The 18,130-nt window shown below is 34.6% G+C and overlaps 1 protein-coding gene across 1 annotated transcript; it reads right to left on the bottom strand.

Annotated features, from left to right (window-relative positions):
- Positions 1–8,888: 8,888 nt before the first annotated feature.
- LOC127091167 (probable transmembrane GTPase FZO-like, chloroplastic) lies at positions 8,889–16,762 on the bottom strand. Its single transcript, XM_051029725.1, has 11 exons — positions 16,076–16,762; positions 15,392–15,948; positions 15,200–15,268; positions 14,422–14,616; positions 14,179–14,310; positions 14,003–14,089; positions 13,440–13,880; positions 13,181–13,345; positions 11,949–12,179; positions 10,907–11,022; positions 8,889–9,303 (listed from the first exon to the last, which is right to left on the bottom strand). Exons 1-11 carry the CDS (start codon positions 16,620–16,622, stop codon positions 9,021–9,023), a joined length of 2,823 nt encoding a protein of 940 aa, XP_050885682.1. The 5' UTR covers positions 16,623–16,762; the 3' UTR covers positions 8,889–9,020.
- Between the last annotated feature and the right edge of the window lie 1,368 nt (positions 16,763–18,130).

Below are 18,130 nucleotides of genomic sequence, written 5' to 3'. Positions count from 1 at the left end.
TTAGACAAAACTCGCAAACGTTTCCTAGTGTTACATATCAGAGCACGTAAACTAAACGCATAAAGAAAAATGACAAACAGCCTCATGTCATCCTCCATTCTAAGAAATTACTCAGTTACATGCTTGTGTACCCCGAAGAGGAGCACAGACCACATCAACAACAAAGGGGTGAAAAATCACAAACGATAATAACAGGCGTATACTGCAAAGTAGGATAATAACAAAATTCTCCATACAATATTATTAACAGTATATCTCATCACAATCTCACACCCAAACTCACCAATAAATCACAACTCAATAATTATGCAAATAACTCATTATACAATGCGACTCGACTATGTAACTTTATGCATATGCATGTTGTACCAACTTAAAATTTTATTCTTCATACGAACCGAATTTCAATCTCTGCGAACCCTGAGTCCCCTTTCTGAGCTCCAAACTCCATCTCTGAGCTTGGGACAAGCCACTAGTCCCCTCTCTGAACTAACAGACATGCCTCTTAACACAAATCTTATGATGCATGATCATATCATCAAATCAATACGTTAAGACCCCTCTCTGATCCTAACATAAATGCATTGACAACTCAATTAATCCCCTCTCTATATTACATCACACCAAAATCACAAAATACACCGTATCAATCAACAATACAACACAAGCATGTTAATAATTCATTTCAACATAACTAAAAATAATTCATATTCACAACGTTCTCATATTTCATACTTATTCTCAATGCTTAACATCTCCTCATAACAACATTTTCAAATATTTCCATAACTTATAAAACATTTTCCTCAAACTCACACAACTCGACATTTATACGATCAAATAATTTTTAATAATCATTCTCATCAATTACTCATGTTATCACAACTCATTCAGTCTCTAAAATTATTGTCAAGTGATAGTAATTTACGTTAGCTTTCCAACGTTTTGAACCATGTCTCGTTCCAAGTTACGGAATTCAAGTTATGATAAAAACAAAAACATAAGAATTATGTCGCTAGAGCGTCTCGCTACGCGAGGACCTCCGTAGCTAAGCGACGGATCCCTAAGCAACGGCGTACAGATCTACAAAAACCAGAATGTGATTTTCACCATTGGAGGACCTTCGGAACTCCGATTTCGATTCCGTAAAAAGTCAGACGCTCAGAATTAGACATACTGCAATTATCCCATGACTAAAAACCAATTTAACACATAAACTCCACTATTTTCATGAAAACCATTTATTTATAAAACTTATGACAGTGCAACAATGATAGAAAAACATCAAGTATCAAAACAGAAAAATCAGTCATAAATAGTGCACAAATTCATCCGTTATTACAGACAATTATCATACAATCAGAATTCATCCACATCATACACCCTATTGGAGGTTAAGAACTCATCTACCATATCCCTCATGCATAAGCTCTATTAAAAGTTATTTTCCTCCCTTACCGGATACTCCTAGCAACAAAATTCTGATTTTCGGTAGAACTTATTCTCCACACCAAGTTTTTTCCTCTTCTTAGCCATTTGGTCTCTTTCTCTTTTCTCTAGTTTCTACATATTGACAAAAATAGATTATTCATAGGTTTCTCTCATTATAATATATAATTATGACAAAATAACTCTTAATTATATTTTTCTCTCCTACTAACAAAATAATTGTTGCTTCCTCCCATTAATTTTACCTCAATTCTCACTTTCACCACAAAATCTCTATTTTCCTTTTGATTGATTAAATATAGTAAATTATTATTACTAAAATAATTTTTAGTAATTATGACTCATTTCTACTCATCACCTACAATTATCTTTGTACCCTTAACTCAAGGGTACACACCCCCACTCCCGTATTTAACTAATCACTCAATTAAATAAATATGCAAAACATAATAATTCAAATAATTCTATAATTCAAGAATTTGGGTGTTACACAGCTGTCGCGACTCTGCCTCGCTCACTTATGGCTAAAATAATCCCTTTTACCTTAATATCATGCAGTAAATCCAAGGTTTTGCCTATGGTTTCTCCTTCCCAAGGCTCTTTAAGGTTTCTTGCTTCTTTCTCTCTTTTCCAGTTTTACATATCAAACAAACTCTCACTCCCTCACTTTATCTATTTAAATGACCTAAAAAAAATTTGTTACTTCTCAACTCTCCCTCAACCCTTGGACTATTACTCATTAACCTTAATATCCTGCAGCAAATCAAAGGTCGTGGTTATGATTTCTCCTTCCCAAAGCTCTTTAGGATTCCTTGCCTCTTTCTCTCTTTTCCACTTTTACGTATCAGACAAACTCTCACTCCCTCACTTTATCTATTTAAATTACCTCTAAAAAAATTGTTAATTCCCAAGGCTCCCTCAACCCTTGGACTATTACTCCTTAACACTCAAATTTCATTAAAATTCTAATTTCACCCCATAGATCACAATTCCTATATTTTTATTATTTTTATTAAATAATAATCTCAAGATTCTTCATAATTTCCAAATAAATCATGAAAATCACATAAAGTATTTTTTCACCAAATTAAATAATTAAAAGATAATTATAATTAAATTAAATAATTAATTAAAAATTCGAGATGTTATAGACCACCTACAAGTATAGGGAATGATTGCACTCTCAGTATTATACTCAAGTTTAAGGATTTATACATGGTTCAGATCCTGTGATCGGCAATAGGGTGGACTAGGCCATGATTTTATGTTCCTGAGAGGGACCCTAGAGGAATGTTCCGGTAAATGAATCAGATTTTTAAGACTAAATAAGTGATCCTTCATGAGATGATCGTGGAATATTTAGTCGATAGTTTAATCATATTGGGTGGATGTTAGTTACCTTGATGGACTATTCAGTTATACCTTGACCCGAGTAGAAAGTTAGTGAGAGATTCTAGAATGGAAATACACTTAAATTATTATCTCATCCCATGTTATTTTATTATTTTTAAATAAGCATGTATTTAGATTAGGTTTGTACCGGAGAACTTGACATTAAATACCTCATGGAATATATTTTTATTATGCTGAAGAATTCTATCTTATAGATGATATATCATTTAGATTTAGATTTATTGTCATGTGAAAATTTTATCTGGTCCATCCAGTACCAAAAATTTTAAGTACTAGAATTCTAAACATATAATTATGGGGTGTTATATGTTGAATTGTAATTCTTTGTGTCGAAGCTGGTTGCTCGATAGAGTAAGGAAGTGTCGATCACCTAGTGTGTTGAGTTGTGTTAGTGTGTCGAAGTGTCGAAGCATGTTGCTTCACACAGGATTTCAACTTATGTCTATTTTAGTAGTGTTAGGTATTTTGGACTTTTATAGTTTTTGGCTTTAGCTTGAGGTCCAAGTTAACCTAAATCTATAAATAGAGAGAGTAACTCTTATTTTTATAATGAAGTGAATAGAGTATTCATAACATTGTAATTCATAGTATTTTGCAGTTGCAAAGTGAATAAGAAGTTTTCCACAGTTTGTGGACAGAGAGAAGCTCTGCAGAATTTTATTACTTTTCTCCTTCATCGTTCTTTACTTTCTTTCTTTCTCCATTGTTCTTTTCTTTTATTGTCATTGTGTGGGTGATAACAATCTTGTTCATCAAGATTAATTGAAATTTTTCATATGTTTTGGGGAATTTCCAACATCTGGTATCAAGAGCTCTAGTTTAATCAATCTGTGGGAAGAAAATCACCATGGCAACGAATCATCTAAACGGGCATTTTCTAGCAAATCTTCTGATTCTCAAGAACAACAATTATGAGAATTAATGCAAGCAGATAAAGGTTGTGTTCTTTTATCAAGATTTTTGGGATCTTATGAGGGAGGGAGTGACAACGCTTGCAAAAGTCGCGACAGATCAAGAAAAGGTTGCACATAAAGAATTGAAGAAGAAATATTATAAAACTCTCTTTATAATCCATCAATGTGTTGATGCATATAACTTTGAAAATGTTAGTGATGCAGAATCAACGAAAGAAGCATGGGAAATTCTGAAGAAATAGTTTGGAGGCGCGGAGAAGGTGAAAGAGGTGAGGTTACAAACTCACAAAAGAATGTATGAATTGCTTCAGATGGAAGACAATAAATGCATAATTGATTTCTTCACCAAGGTTACGAAACTGGTGAATCAAATGAATGTATGTGGAGAAGTGTCGACATCAAGATCTGTTGTTGGAAAGATCTTGAGGTCGTTGGCTCCAAAGTTCGACCACGTCGTAATAGCCATAAAAGAGTCGAAAGATTTGTCAAAACTGACAAAGAAAGAGATTCAAGGGACACTTGAATCTCATGAACAAAGAATGGCTGAAAGAGCTGCAGAAAAGTCGAAGAGTGATATGACTTTGCAGGCTCAATCAGCAAAATAAAGAAAAGGCAAAGGAAGTTAGAATTGCAACAAAGATAGAGGAGGCTACAACAATTCGACAGATCGAAATCAGCAAGAAGGAAACTGGTCGAATCAGAGAAAACCCTAGAACCAAGGCAACCAAAGAGGTGGTGTTACAGGTAGAGGAAGAGGTGGTGGTCAAAAGTCAGACAAGAGTCACATTCAGTGTTACAATTGTCAGAAGTATGGTCATTATTCTAGTGATTGTCCAGAAAAGTAGAAGAATCAAGAAACTTATGCAAAGCTGGCAAAACATGAAAAAGAAGAGACGTTGTTGATGATTATAACAAGAGATGAAGAGAGATTCAAGGACCAGTGGTACTTGGACTCAGGATGCTCATCACACATGTCTGAAAGAAAAGATTGGTTTGTCAACATAAAACTCTCAATGAATAACATGGTGAAATTTGTAAATGACAACACTCTAGCAGCTGAAGGTGTTGGTGATGTTCTGATTATAAGGAAAGATGGCAAGAGATCAGTAATTTCAAATGTGTTGTATATACCAGGCATGAAGAGTAACTTGCTCAACATAGGACAGTTAGTCGAAAAGAACTATAAGGTGTCGATCGAAGACAAAATGATGAGAGTTCTCAACTCAAATGGAAGGTTGATCTTGAAGGCTCCAATGTCTCAGAATAGAACCTTCAAGATTGAACTAAATGTGATGGAGCATAAGTTTCTTGCAACAGAAGTCAGCAGAGATGAATGGATATGGCATTACAGACTTGGTCATCTCAATTTCAAAGACATCAGAGATTTGAATAGAAGAAATATGGTTTCAGTATTACCAAAAATCGACATTCCAAACGAAGTGTGTGAAGAATGTGTGCAGGTAAAGCAGCATAAGAACAGCTTTAGTAAGGATGCATGAAGCAGGTCGAAGAAAATTCTTGAAGTCATATACTCTGATGTATGTGGTCCTCTCCAGGTGTATTCGATTGGAGGTAACAAATACTTTGTTACATTCATAGATGATTCCAGTCGAAAATTATGGTCTTACCTGATCCAGAAGAAAAGTGAAGTGGTCGAGGTATTTGCCAAGTTTAAATCTATGGTTGAAAGATAGAACGGTCGAAAGATCAAGATTTTGAGAACTGGTGGTGGTGAAGAATATGTGTCGAAAGATTTCGATGCATTATGTGTGAAAGAAGGGAATGTGCATGAGATGGTGCCACCCTACAGTCCATAACAGAATGGAGTCGCAGAAAGGAAGAATAGAACCATTATGAATATAGTTAGAAGTATGTTCAAAGGCAAGCATCTACCCAAAGAATTATGGGGGAAAGTTGTGTCGACTGCGACATATATCCTGAACAGATGTCCGAAGAAGAAGTTAGAAGGAATCGCACCAGAAGAATGTTGACCTAGTGTCAAGACTAGCTTGAGTCATCTGAGGGTGTTTGGATCTATAGCACATAGACATATGATAGATCAATTGAGAAGAAAACTTGATGACAAGTCGAGTTAAATGATCCTGATAGGATATCATTCGACTGGAGGATACAAGTTGTTTGACCCAATGAATAAGCAAGTAGTGATCAGCAAGGACGTGATCATATATGAGCTTAAGGAGTGGGGTTGGACTGAGAATGTCAAGAAAGATTCAATGAGAATATTTTGTGATGAACCAGCTACTGAAGTCGAAAGAGAAGTTCGACAGAAAGAAGCCAGAGGTGAAGCAGGCCCAAGCAGACCTCAGAGAACAAGACACATGCCTCAAGGTTGCAAGAATGTGTGATTACATCAGATGATGTGGTTAATAAAGAAGGTGAGCTGGTACATTATACTTTCTACGCAGATGTCGAACCAATCAATGCAGTTGAGGCATTGAAAGATTCGAAGTGGATGAAAGCAATGGACGAAGAACTTAAGTCAATTGAAGTCAACAACACTTGATCACTTGTCGAATTGCCCCAAGACAAGAAGGCAATCGATGTGAAGTGGGTATACAAGGTGAAATTGAATCCTAAAGGAGAAGTGACTCGACGCAAGGCGAGACTTGTGGCGAAAAGGATTTCTTCAAAAAGAAAGAATCGACTTTGATGAAGTTTTTGCACTTGTTGCTAGGATCGAAACAATCAGGTTGATTATTGATCTAGCAAACATGAACAACTGGAAAATGTGTCAGATGGATGTGAAATGTGCATTCCTTAATGGACCCTTAGAAGAAGAAGTTTATGTTGCACAACCAGTTGGGTTTGTGAAACAAGGCGAAGAAAGAAAAGTGTACAAGTTGCATAAAGCCTTGTACGGACTTAAACAAACTCCAAGAGCTTGGAACAAGAAGATAAATGACTTTCTAAGAGAGAAGGAATTTGTGAAGTGCACAAGTGAACATGGAGTATATGTAAGAAGAAGCAAGAGCGAATTACTTATACTATATCTTTATGTAGATGACCTATTGATAACAGGTAGCTGCAAGAAAGAGATCGAAGACTTCAAAGGTGATCTCAACAAGGAATTCGAAATGTCAGATCTGGGTGACATTTCATATTTCCTTGGCATCAAATTCTACAAGAGTGGTAGAGATTTGATGATGCGCCAAAGAAGATATGCAGACGAAATACTCAAGAGATTTGAGATGCAAGATTAGAACTGTCGAAAGATTCAGATGAAGATAATGACGATCCAACCCAATATATAAGACTTATTGGATCACTTCGATACCTTTGTCACACAATGCCTGACTTAACATACAGTGTAGGTATGGTGAGTAGGTTCATGCAGAAGCCAAAGATATCACATCTAGCAGCGACGAAGAGGATACTAAGGTATCTGAAAGGAACTCTCGACTATGGCATTTTGTTTCCTACAGCTGGTGAGGAAAAGAATGCAAATTAGTGGGATAAACCGACTCAAATTGGTGTAGTGATGTTAGGGATCGAAAATCCACAGCTGGTTATATATTTATGTTATGTGGTGCACCAGTTGCTTGGAGTTCGAGAAAGGAGCCAGTATTGGCATTGTCGTCATGCGTATCAGAATACATAGTTGCTTATCTTTGTGCATGTCAAGCAACATGGATGGTGAATCTAATCGAAGAGATAACAGCGAAGAGTCATTGAGCAATTACCATGAGGATCGACAGCATGTCAGCTATCAATCTGGCGAAGAATTCGATAACACATGGTCGAAGCAAGCACATCGAAATGAGATTCCATTATCTTCAAAAACAGGTGGCAGATGGGAAGATGAATGTGGAACACTATAGAACTGAGAATCAAATTGCAGACATCATGACGAAGGAAGTGCAGGTCGAAGTGTTCAAAAGACTAAGAGATATGATGAATGTAGATAACTTAGACACAATGAATTAGGTGGTATGTTGAATTGTAACTCCTTGTATCGAAGCATGTTGCTCGACAGAGTAAGGAAATGTCGAACCACCTAGTGTGTTTAGTTGTGTTAGTGTGTTAAAGTGTCGAAGCATGTTACTTCACATAGGATTTCGACTTATATCTATTTTAGTAGTGTTAGCAATTTTAGACTTTTATAATTTAGAATTTTGACTTGAGGTCCAAATTAACAATATTCATAACATTGTAATTTACAGTATTTTGTAGTTGCAAAGTGAATAAAAAATTTTGCACAGTTTATGAACAGAGAGAAACTCTGCAGAATTTTATTACTCTTCTTCTTCATCATTCTTTACTTTTTTTCTCCATTATTCTTTTCTTTTATTGTTATTGTGTGGGTGATAACAATCTTGTTTATCAAAATTGATTAAAATTCTTCATAGATTTTAGGGGATTTCCAACATTATATAGGGACCTCCCATGTGTTTTTTTTGTGTTAATGGGGCCCATAGAAAAGTTAGTGAGAGATTTAATGGTTTAGAAAAAAAAGCCACTTAAATTATTATCTCATCCAGATTATTTTATTATTTTTAAGTAAGTTGGTGTTTGGATTGGGTTCAAACTTAGAGAACTTGACATTAGAGACTCGAATATACTTCTATACTTCTGTTGTGCTGAATAATTCTGACAGAGATGATGTATCATTTAGATTGTATTGTGAAAATTTTATATGTTCTACCAAAAATTATAATGCCATAAATTATCATCTCCCCCAAACAAATGGTGTAAGACACTCAAACCTTATTCATGCCCTGGTCAATCTAATGAAATAGAATTAGAATGGAGATCGGACCAAACATACATAATGGAAACTTGTGATATTTAACAAAAATTAATAAATAAAACCTGGTGGAAATTGGGGATGAATGGTCAATGAAATGTTAGAAAATGGCGACCAGAGCATTCTGCGAATATTTATAGTCTTTAGCCGTTCGTGTTGCAGCTTCTTTCTTCCTATCTCAAAAAACCAATCTTCTAGAAATTTGGGGTTTGTGAATGTTAAAAAGGCTTAAAAATTAATTTTTTTGAGACAAATTAGGATTCTAGATGTTAAAAGATAAATCAATAAATTAAAATAACATAAAACCATGTCATATTAAAATAAAGCCACTTAAATTGCAAGAAGTCTAATTAAACCTATAAACTTATATTTATTATTATCACTACATAAAAATGTACGCACTAATTACCTCAAATAGCAAACTAAATGTGGACGGATGTCCCATTGCATCAATAACAGAATGAAAAGGCCCGAATAACTCATGACACATGAAGATTTTGGATCTCAACTTGTAGTGTTCTAAGTTTCTTTTCACTATTTGATATTTCTTCTTGAATCTCATCTAGCTTGTTTAGTCTATGCTGCGCTTGATCTTGGTAAGGTTTGCCAATGGCTCTCACAAAAGTATCCAAATTTTCTACGGCTTCAGCCAAATCTCTCTTCATGGCTTCTTCAAGTTCATATGCCAAGGCATCTGCTTTCTTTTTCACTTTATCTATCACACTCTGCCTTCGAGCTGGGAAATTTGAAATAGCTATGTACCTGACATAAAAACAAAACAAATGTCCACCCAGATATTAGCAGCAAGTGAATAGCTCAATTATACAATCAATTAGAGTTGTTTTTAACCATTATATAGCATTTTATCTTCAACCAATGATAAAATCAAAAAGACATGATCATAGAAAGGTGTGACAATGCTAAAGATATTCTAACTGTTCTTTCAAAAAGAACAGTATTTTGATCAAATAATTTGTATTAAACTTATCCGTTAGTGAGATGTCGTTCTTTTTTTCTTTTAATACTACATTTGTCCTAATTTGTAAGCTCCTTTGACACTTCTCATATTTATTAGGAAAAGCTGATAGTGAAATTTACGTGTACATTTTTATGTATAACTAATCAATTGTCTTATGTGCATAGAGGTTTTCAAATTAATAGCATCAATAAGAGATATATATTTAAAAAGAAAAAAGAAATGTATCCAGTAATTTACAACAGGGCTTATATTGAAGAACTTTTTTTTTTCAAAGAGACCTTATAATAGGGAAAGAGGTAATAACAATTATATTGTTGCATATAAGTTTTATGTGGGTTAAGATAAATGATCATGAAACAGGTTCTACAAGAGTTGGGAGATATTTAGTGGTGAATAAGGGTGTCCATGTAACCATGTTCATGTTCATGTTATCGTTTGTACTAGTGCACAATTCAAAGATACATCGAATAAATAACATTTCATTATCTCTTATAGGATTGTGCAGCTGAAATATTTATAATACCGGTTATCAATAGTGGACGATAGTGGCGCTATCTCAGGATAGTGTCGCGGAGCAGTGACCCTCCACTACAGAAGAGCAGTTCTCATCCCAGTTTGAGATGGCGGACACTATTTGAGATTTAGCGGATAGTGGCTGCATAGTGCTTCCCGACCCGAGCGGAATTCATCAGTTTCGAAAGCAAAACCCCAGAACTACCCTTAAAAAAAGAAACATTAGAGGAGTTCTGAGGAATTTTTCCGATTTGCCCTAACTCAGAACACATCAGAGTAATCCGTCTTTTTCTCGCACGCTTTCGCTTAAGTTTTCAAGTTTTCTTCTCTTCTTTCGTCTTTCTTTCTCTTCTTTCCTTTCTTCTTCGTTATGTACTGTCTTTTTTCAAAGTCTTTTTCCTCTTTATTTAAAGTCTTTCCTTTCTTCTTCTTTCTTCCTCTGATTTTTTCTTCTTTCTTCTTCGTTATGTACTGTCTTTTTTCAAAGTATTTTTCCTCTTTTACTTCCGCTATTTCCCCTCTGTTTTTTTCTTTTATGTAATAGTATTTTAATAAATTAATTCCTCTTCTTCCTCTTTTACTTTTACTTAGGCTGTCTCCACTCTATTTTTTTTCTTTTATGGATATTGTGTTATTTGTTTAGTTTTACATTAATTACATATTTTATAGATAAATAATCCCAAAAATAGTCAAATAGTGGTTATCCCGCTATCCTAATTTTGGGGCCGGCCGCTCCGCTCTGCTATTTGGGATTGATAACTATGTTATAATAAAGTTTAAGACCAAAAGTCTCTTCAACTACTATGCAAGCATGCATTTTCAAATATAACCCGGGCAATCATAAAGGAGCTATAATTGAATATAATACATTACCCGCCAACAGAACAAATTCCAAGAGCAAGAAGATCTTCCAATGTGGTTTGCAGTACAGATGTCAATAGTGAAGCAGAAAAACCGGCCACTCCTAGTTGACCAAAAGTCCCTAAAATCTACACAAAGGGAAGACATTTTATATCAGATTTGTTTAGAAACAGTAGTTGTGGTGGTGGTGGTGGTGGTGGTGGTGGTATGCTAAAACATAGTTATAAAAACAAACAAAAAATACTATATTCACCACTGAGGAAGATTCAGACAATATTCATTGGTGTATGGCTAACCAAGTTCAACAAAGATTAAATAGAGCAATTTTGCAGATATCAAAATTTATTGTCAATGAGAAAAAGTACATCATTTACTTGTTATATAGCTCAAAGCAGTGCCACAAAAAATATCAAAGGACCACATGAAGGCAACATTCAGTAGCAAAGCAAAATTATAATAAAATTGTAAGATAAAGCAGCAACCTAAATAAATCACACTGGAAAATAATTATTTCTCAACTTTTAAACAACCCTACTAATCATATCTTACAGCGCTTCTCTAGCACCATAGTTAACCCTAAATCATTATGAATGTTAACCTTAAGGCAGTAGCCTAGACATCTTTCAAAACTCGTTGTTTGCACTTTAGTCAGTTATTATGCTATTTTAAATTTTGGGATACTTCGTGAATTGCAAAACTTCTACTCAAAATGTCTGCGAAGTTTGTCGCACATATAGACCTTAGTTTATAATTTACTTCCCATTTAAAGTTTTCCCGTTTATAATTACTTCCCATGTACAATGTAGTTTTCAAATTGATGCAATAATATCCTTCCATCAGTTATTTGTTCAACTGAAGTGACTTAGCCTTGCTGATATGGCACAAATCCACGTCAGCAAATTTTCCTTCTGATTCCAAATCATGAGAGAAAAAACTGCAATTGAACTAAAGAAACGGAAACAGGAAACTAAGCGACTTCAGTTGAACAAAAAGAGATCTTAAAGGCCAAAATGGAAAGAGTTTCAAATTATTTTAGAAGGAATTTTAAACTTACCATCTCACGAACTTCTTGCTCAAATGACTTTGAAACTGCACTGCTGCTGAAATTTTCAATCACCCGGTAGCCTGCTTGATCCCCTTTCTTTAGCAATTCATACGTCTCAAAAGACATCTGACTATTTTCATGAATCAACGAGGACCAACGTTTCTCAAAAGATTCCTTGCATAGTCTCCCTTGTTCGGCATTTTTGGAGCATAACCAATTTTCATATTCTGCAAGTATTTTCTGTGTCCAATCAACCAAAAACATATTAGAAAAATATACCCAACTAACGTCACACATATTACATTATTTTAAATCTTGCATTAGTATTTTTGATGTATTAGCCATCTTGGAGACATCCAAAGCAAAAGCATAGTCCGGTTTATGGTTGAATCAATTATTCTTTCAGATAAACAATACATCCTCCGGACCCAATTACAAGAGACAAAACCAAAACAACAAAACAATAAGCTCGTTTTTTGTTTTAGCTTTTTGAGTGTTTTAACATATATATACTCTTAGGCTATTGGAGGAAGAGTAGAAGGGATAATAGAGAAACCTTTCCCATTTTCTGAGAGTGCTTTGTAGAGAATAATAAAATAAATGTTTATCATTAATATACTATTAATTTTAAGAATATTATAACATGGATTGAATTTGAAGAATTTATCTAAACCCTCAAAAAACCCTCAAAATCCTCCTTCAATAACAATTTCCAAATTTTCCCTAAAATGAGGGAACTCAAAAATTGTATTGGAAGAAGACATTGGAGGGTTTTGGAAAGATATCTCCCTCCAAAGCTCTCTTTTCCCCTCAACTTTGATAAATTATCTAAATTCAATTCATGTTGTAATTCTCTCAATATTAAAAATATATCAATCACATGCATTCATTTATCATGCTATACAAAAACATTTTTTTTGAAAAGATTTAAAGATTTATCTATTTTTTCCTTCTACTCCTCTCCCTCCAAAGCTCTCTTTTCCCCTCAACTTCAAACTCCCAAACAAAACCTTATCGAAATTTATGAGACATTAAATACATCCACTAAGTTATACATTAAATACATCCACTAAGTTAAGAAGACAAACATATCAAATGATGTTAAAATGTAAGTTATACAATAAATACATCTTAAAAGTTAAGACCCAAAAACTCTCTTATAAGTAAAACCAGAGGGACTGGTAATTAGTAAACATGAGTGAATACAATCTGAATTCAGTAGTTTACAACCAAAAACTAACCTGAACAGATGACACAGAAGGATCAATGATGTCATTCTGAATTCTTGAGGTGGCAGGCATTGTACGTTTCTCTCCTTTGAAAACATATGATGCAATGGTATCAAGATTTGACAATTGCATTGTAGCTTCTACAAGCTCCACAACGCGTGATTTAGTGGATTCGATCTGACAATGTACACCATTGCAATTTAAGAGCATACCAATTAAGAGGAAAAGAAATTGTCTTGAAACTAAAAAACTATGAATTTTTGTAACATACCATAGATAGTGTTTGTCTCCTCCAAGAAAGGCTCTCAATCTCCATATTCAATGCAAAATCATCTACACTATTGACAACACCATTTATTGCAATCAAATCCTGCTTGGCACATCGATAATCTTGTGTTACAAGAGTTTCACATGCAGAAATTAGTCTATCGGCAATTCCAACAGGTGTTTCAAGTTTAAGCCTCATTCTATCCATTCCTGCAATTGTTGACCCATCTAAAAAGCTGTATAAGAATTTCTCAAGCTCATGAAAGCTGCTGGGACCATATTGAGAACCAGAGACTGACAATTCTTCATTATGTTTCCCAAAACTAGAGGTAGCCATAAGTTTTGCTTCAAGAGCAGATCGAGCAGATACAGGATATAATATCACATTTTCTGTATTCAGCAACCTCTTTATGTTGTCCTTGATGAAGGACATTGCTTCCTCAAGCTGCATCGATTTGTGAATATAGAATGTAAGCCTAATTTCGCAAATGCCTATATCAATACAAAAGAACTACAGATAATACAATTATGGTAATAACCAACATGAACTGTGAGACATTAATATACCTCATGATTATTCTGATATATGTCAGCTTTATTTAAAACAAAGACCACCTTTTTCTTCCATTGCTGTGAATATCGAAGAAAAGCAACCTGGAAAATAGCATAAAACAACACATCATACCCCTAACTGGGCAATTATCCTAGAGTATACCCTACGCACAAATAATGACTAAGCATACCTCACTTCCAGTTAAAGGGCGATCAGCTGAAATAACAAAAAGAAGCAAGTCTGCACGGGGCACAAATTCCTCTGTAAGACGCTGCTGTCTCTGAAGAATTACATTAGTTCCAGGTGTATCAACAATTGTCATCTGTTTTCAGAAAGACAAAGAAAACTGTTGAGGGGCACTATAGCAAACAGAAATTGTGACCAGAAGAGAGAACCAAAACAAAAAGAGAAAACTAAAAAATAATAGACTTACTTCTCTGAGAATTGGAGCAGGAAGGTAGCAAATATATTGACCATCTGGAAACCTTTCACAGCGTTGTTTTTCAATATCTAGGTCGTTAAACCGTAAAAATGTGATCTCATTTGTTGTTGGAACAACCCCTTCTTTGAGATATCTTTCTCCAAGAAGCGCATTAATCACAGTAGATTTACCAGAGTTGAATTCCCCCTGGTAATAGTGTCAAATAACATCAGCTCTTTGTACCATATTTCTATGAATTTTATTTGAACCCAGTTTTCGTTTGCATCTCACACAATTCCAGTTTGATTAAGAAAACTTATAATAAATGGTAATGGGAAGCTAGTGAATCAAACAACTACTCATCCTAAGGTGAACATAAAATAACGTGTGACCTTTGATGAGTATTGACAGCTATGGCAGCCATCAAATCCATCCATAACATAACAATCTAGGAATAACATGTGACCCAAACATTGCATTGTTAAGAGTAGAATAACAAAAACAAAGTACAATAACCATGACCATGAACTATATGAAAAAAAAAACTCCTAAAAGCAACTCACTGTAAGCAAACAATTAACCAACACTCAAGTAAATGCTTATGCATGAAAGTGGTCAATTAAAAGCAGAAGATCAGTGAACAACAACGACAAGTCCACAACAAATAGTACTTATTTGTTAACTAGTTCTAAACTATGCATAGTAACAGAATATTTTCTTTTTGAAATTTAGAGCTAATACCAATGTATATCCAGGAACCAGAATTTGTTGAGATTCAGCACACAATTACCACTATAACCAATAAGAACGGCTCATCAATCTGAGAAACTGCATCATCGAGAAGCGAAACTTCCTCCATCTGTCATTTTAAACCAATCCCAATTCAACACAAAGTAAACAATATAATGGTCAAAATACATAATAATGAAAGAAACAAAAAAAAAATCAATTCAAATACCAACTGTTTTAATTAAAAGATCACCAGAGGTGCAGCTTTCTTTATAACTTCAATAGCTTCATTCAACACCAACCTCTCCATCTCAATTAACTGTTTCTCCCTATCCTCCAATTTAACAAATCCACCTACAACCTCCCTTTTGTTCTGCAAACCATTAGTTTTATTAACTAATTTACCATCATCAATTTTACCGCCACGTTCATCCAATATTCTCTCATCATTCGCAATTCCACCATCCAACAGTTTGAGCAGGAAACCATCATCAAACAAACCAAGACTTTCCAAACTAGTAACAAAACCACTAGCACCAGAAGCAAGCAAACTCGAAGCCTCAGCATATGACAAGTTTTCCCCCAAAAACGATGCAAAGATAGGTATCTTCACATTCTCAACTACATTACCAATTTCCTGATTTAAACCTTTCAAATCATCACCACCATATATAAGAAAGTCAGCACCTTCGGATTTAGAAGCATTTACAGCAGCATCTACAGTTTGAACAAATCTAGCCACCAATGGAAGAACCACCAAGTCACTATTGGAACTTAACATTGTATTTCTAGCAACAACAGTAGGAAGACCTGAAACAGATACAAAGGAATTTATTTCAATAATTTATTTCAATTATTACAAATAAAATGTAGCACAGGTGTTTGAAGAAATGCTCCAAAGAGAAAAACAAGAAAAATGAAACGATTTAAAGGAAACCTTTGTCGGAGAGCAAAACACCACTGGTGGCGGCAGCGGAGGCGATATCTACACGCTCGGCGACTAACAAATAAGCGCGGTCACGAACGATTGATTTCAACATGCAAGCGGCTTCGTAGAGCTTGCCACCTGTTTGTTCGTTACTGGCGAGAATTACGATTCCAACCGATTTGGAAACTGCTTTGTCGATCAAGTCTAGGGCGGCGTCGCCACGTGTCAGAATCTCGTCGGGGTTGAGCTGGAGAATTAGAGTGGGGACTTTGACTTCGGGTCTCTTGTAACCGCCGGGGAAGAGCGTTCGGGGTTGAGCTTGGGCTTGGGCCTGAGGAAAGAGGTGTTGGTTGAAATGACGAGAGGCATTGGAAAAGATGGAGATAGAGTTGGTGGGAGAAGAATGTGAAGAGCGGCGGAGGGGGAGGTGAGGGGAGCGGCAGAAGGAGGTGCAGCGATGACTATGGCGGTGGCGAGGAATGGTTGAATTTGAAGGAGCGAGAAGAGAAGAAGAAGAAGAAGAAGAAGAAGGGGTTAGTGTGGAACAGAGTACCATGGATTTGATCTGAAGGAAGTAGAAAGAAAGGAGAGGAAAGAAGGGAGATAGCGTTATCGGGGGAGAGATGTGCTTCCGTCACTGAAATCTCAGTTGTTATCTATCTTTTGGCTCGAATTTCCAAGGACCGCATGTGCTTCCAATTAAACTTACAGTCAACTTTAAGTATAATTAATGTAATAATAATATCCATTAGTGCATACTTTCTCTTTTTCTTTGGCATAATTAATTTTAACTTAATTTTATTATTCATTTTAAAAATATAATCTCTTAAAAATTATTTTATTAATTATTGTTATTAAAAGTTTTTGAAAAAACATCGCCTAGTATATGACAGCAAAGTATTTAATAATATATATATATATATATATATATATATATATATATATATATATATATATATATAGCAAATTTGATTTTTTTTTACATTTCACATTTAGTGTATTTAATCCAAGTATGAATTTGATAATATCCAAGTATGTATTAAATTGAAAAGATTTTATTTTTAGAGGTTAAACACTCTCGTAAATTATTAATAATATATATAAAAAATATAACACCACGTTAATATCACAATAATCAACAAGTCCTCCAAAAACAGAGTAATCACTCATACAACATAACATAAAAAATAAAAAATATCAAAAGTCTGAAAAATCAACAACCAATTAGTCCAAATTTGTAAACTATTATGATGATGCATTATCAATTGTCTCTAGCAGATCATTTCCATCTGCAGTAAACTCTAATGATTTGGTGCAGGCCCAACAATATAAGTGCATGCCCTCTCATCAGTATCGTTCATGAAAACCTGAAGAAAAAAAAGGAAAATCAGATGATTGTGTCTCACAGGCCCTGTGTATTAAAGTATCTAATGTACAATTAGCATATATATATTAAGGTTGTTTCATCAAATAATGGTGATCATAATTCATCAGTTTCTAGAGCCACTAATTCAGGGAAAACAAAATATGACTTATTAAACTTAACATTGCACAGAAAATTTAATAAACAATGGTAATTTATGCTTAGTTTCTCACTTCTTGAGAGTGCAAACTGAATGGGGATAATTGAATGATGGTGGGGTAAATTTTTGTTGGTTTTAAAAAGTTTCATGTAGCATGAGTTGTGCCAAGGTAATATAGAATACATGATTCAATGTCTTCCATGGTGAAGTCACTTACAATGGATACTTGAAGGGCATAAAACAAATTTTAGTTTTTGAAAGTAATGGTCAAGAACTATACATTCAATATAATAATAATAGCATACCTCCATGTTATTTCCAACAAACTGATTCATTAAAGTATCCTTAACAGATTGTAGAGTTAGATTTTCTAGTGAACTTGGTGTAGGCTCGGTAAATCGCTCATCTCCATCCAACATTGCAACCATAAGTTTGTGAGTAGTATAGCGTTCCTAGCTCTTGGGGATGGATCGACAATATGATAGATACATCTGTTTAAGCATCTCGTTATTTCTTAAAGTAAAACGGAACTCCATAGATA

Source organism: Lathyrus oleraceus, chromosome 6 (assembly GCF_024323335.1).
Source record: "Lathyrus oleraceus cultivar Zhongwan6 chromosome 6, CAAS_Psat_ZW6_1.0, whole genome shotgun sequence".
Taxonomy (NCBI): domain Eukaryota; kingdom Viridiplantae; phylum Streptophyta; class Magnoliopsida; order Fabales; family Fabaceae; genus Lathyrus; species Lathyrus oleraceus.
Note: the sequence above shows the minus strand (reverse complement) of the source record. Positions and strands in the feature narration are given on the sequence as shown.

Bases quoted from the DNA above. Each gene is read 5' to 3' on its own strand.
- LOC127091167 (XM_051029725.1), bottom strand. From the start codon at position 16,622: ATGGTACTCTGTTCCACACTAACCCCTTCTTCTTCTTCTTCTTCTTCT. The intron at 14,617-15,199 runs GTAATTGTGTGC...CACTATTACCAG, and splicing joins CGTTCTTATTGGTTATAGTG to GGGGAATTCAACTCTGGTAA. The intron at 14,311-14,421 runs GTAAGTCTATTA...TTCTGAAAACAG, and splicing joins CTGCTCCAATTCTCAGAGAA to ATGACAATTGTTGATACACC.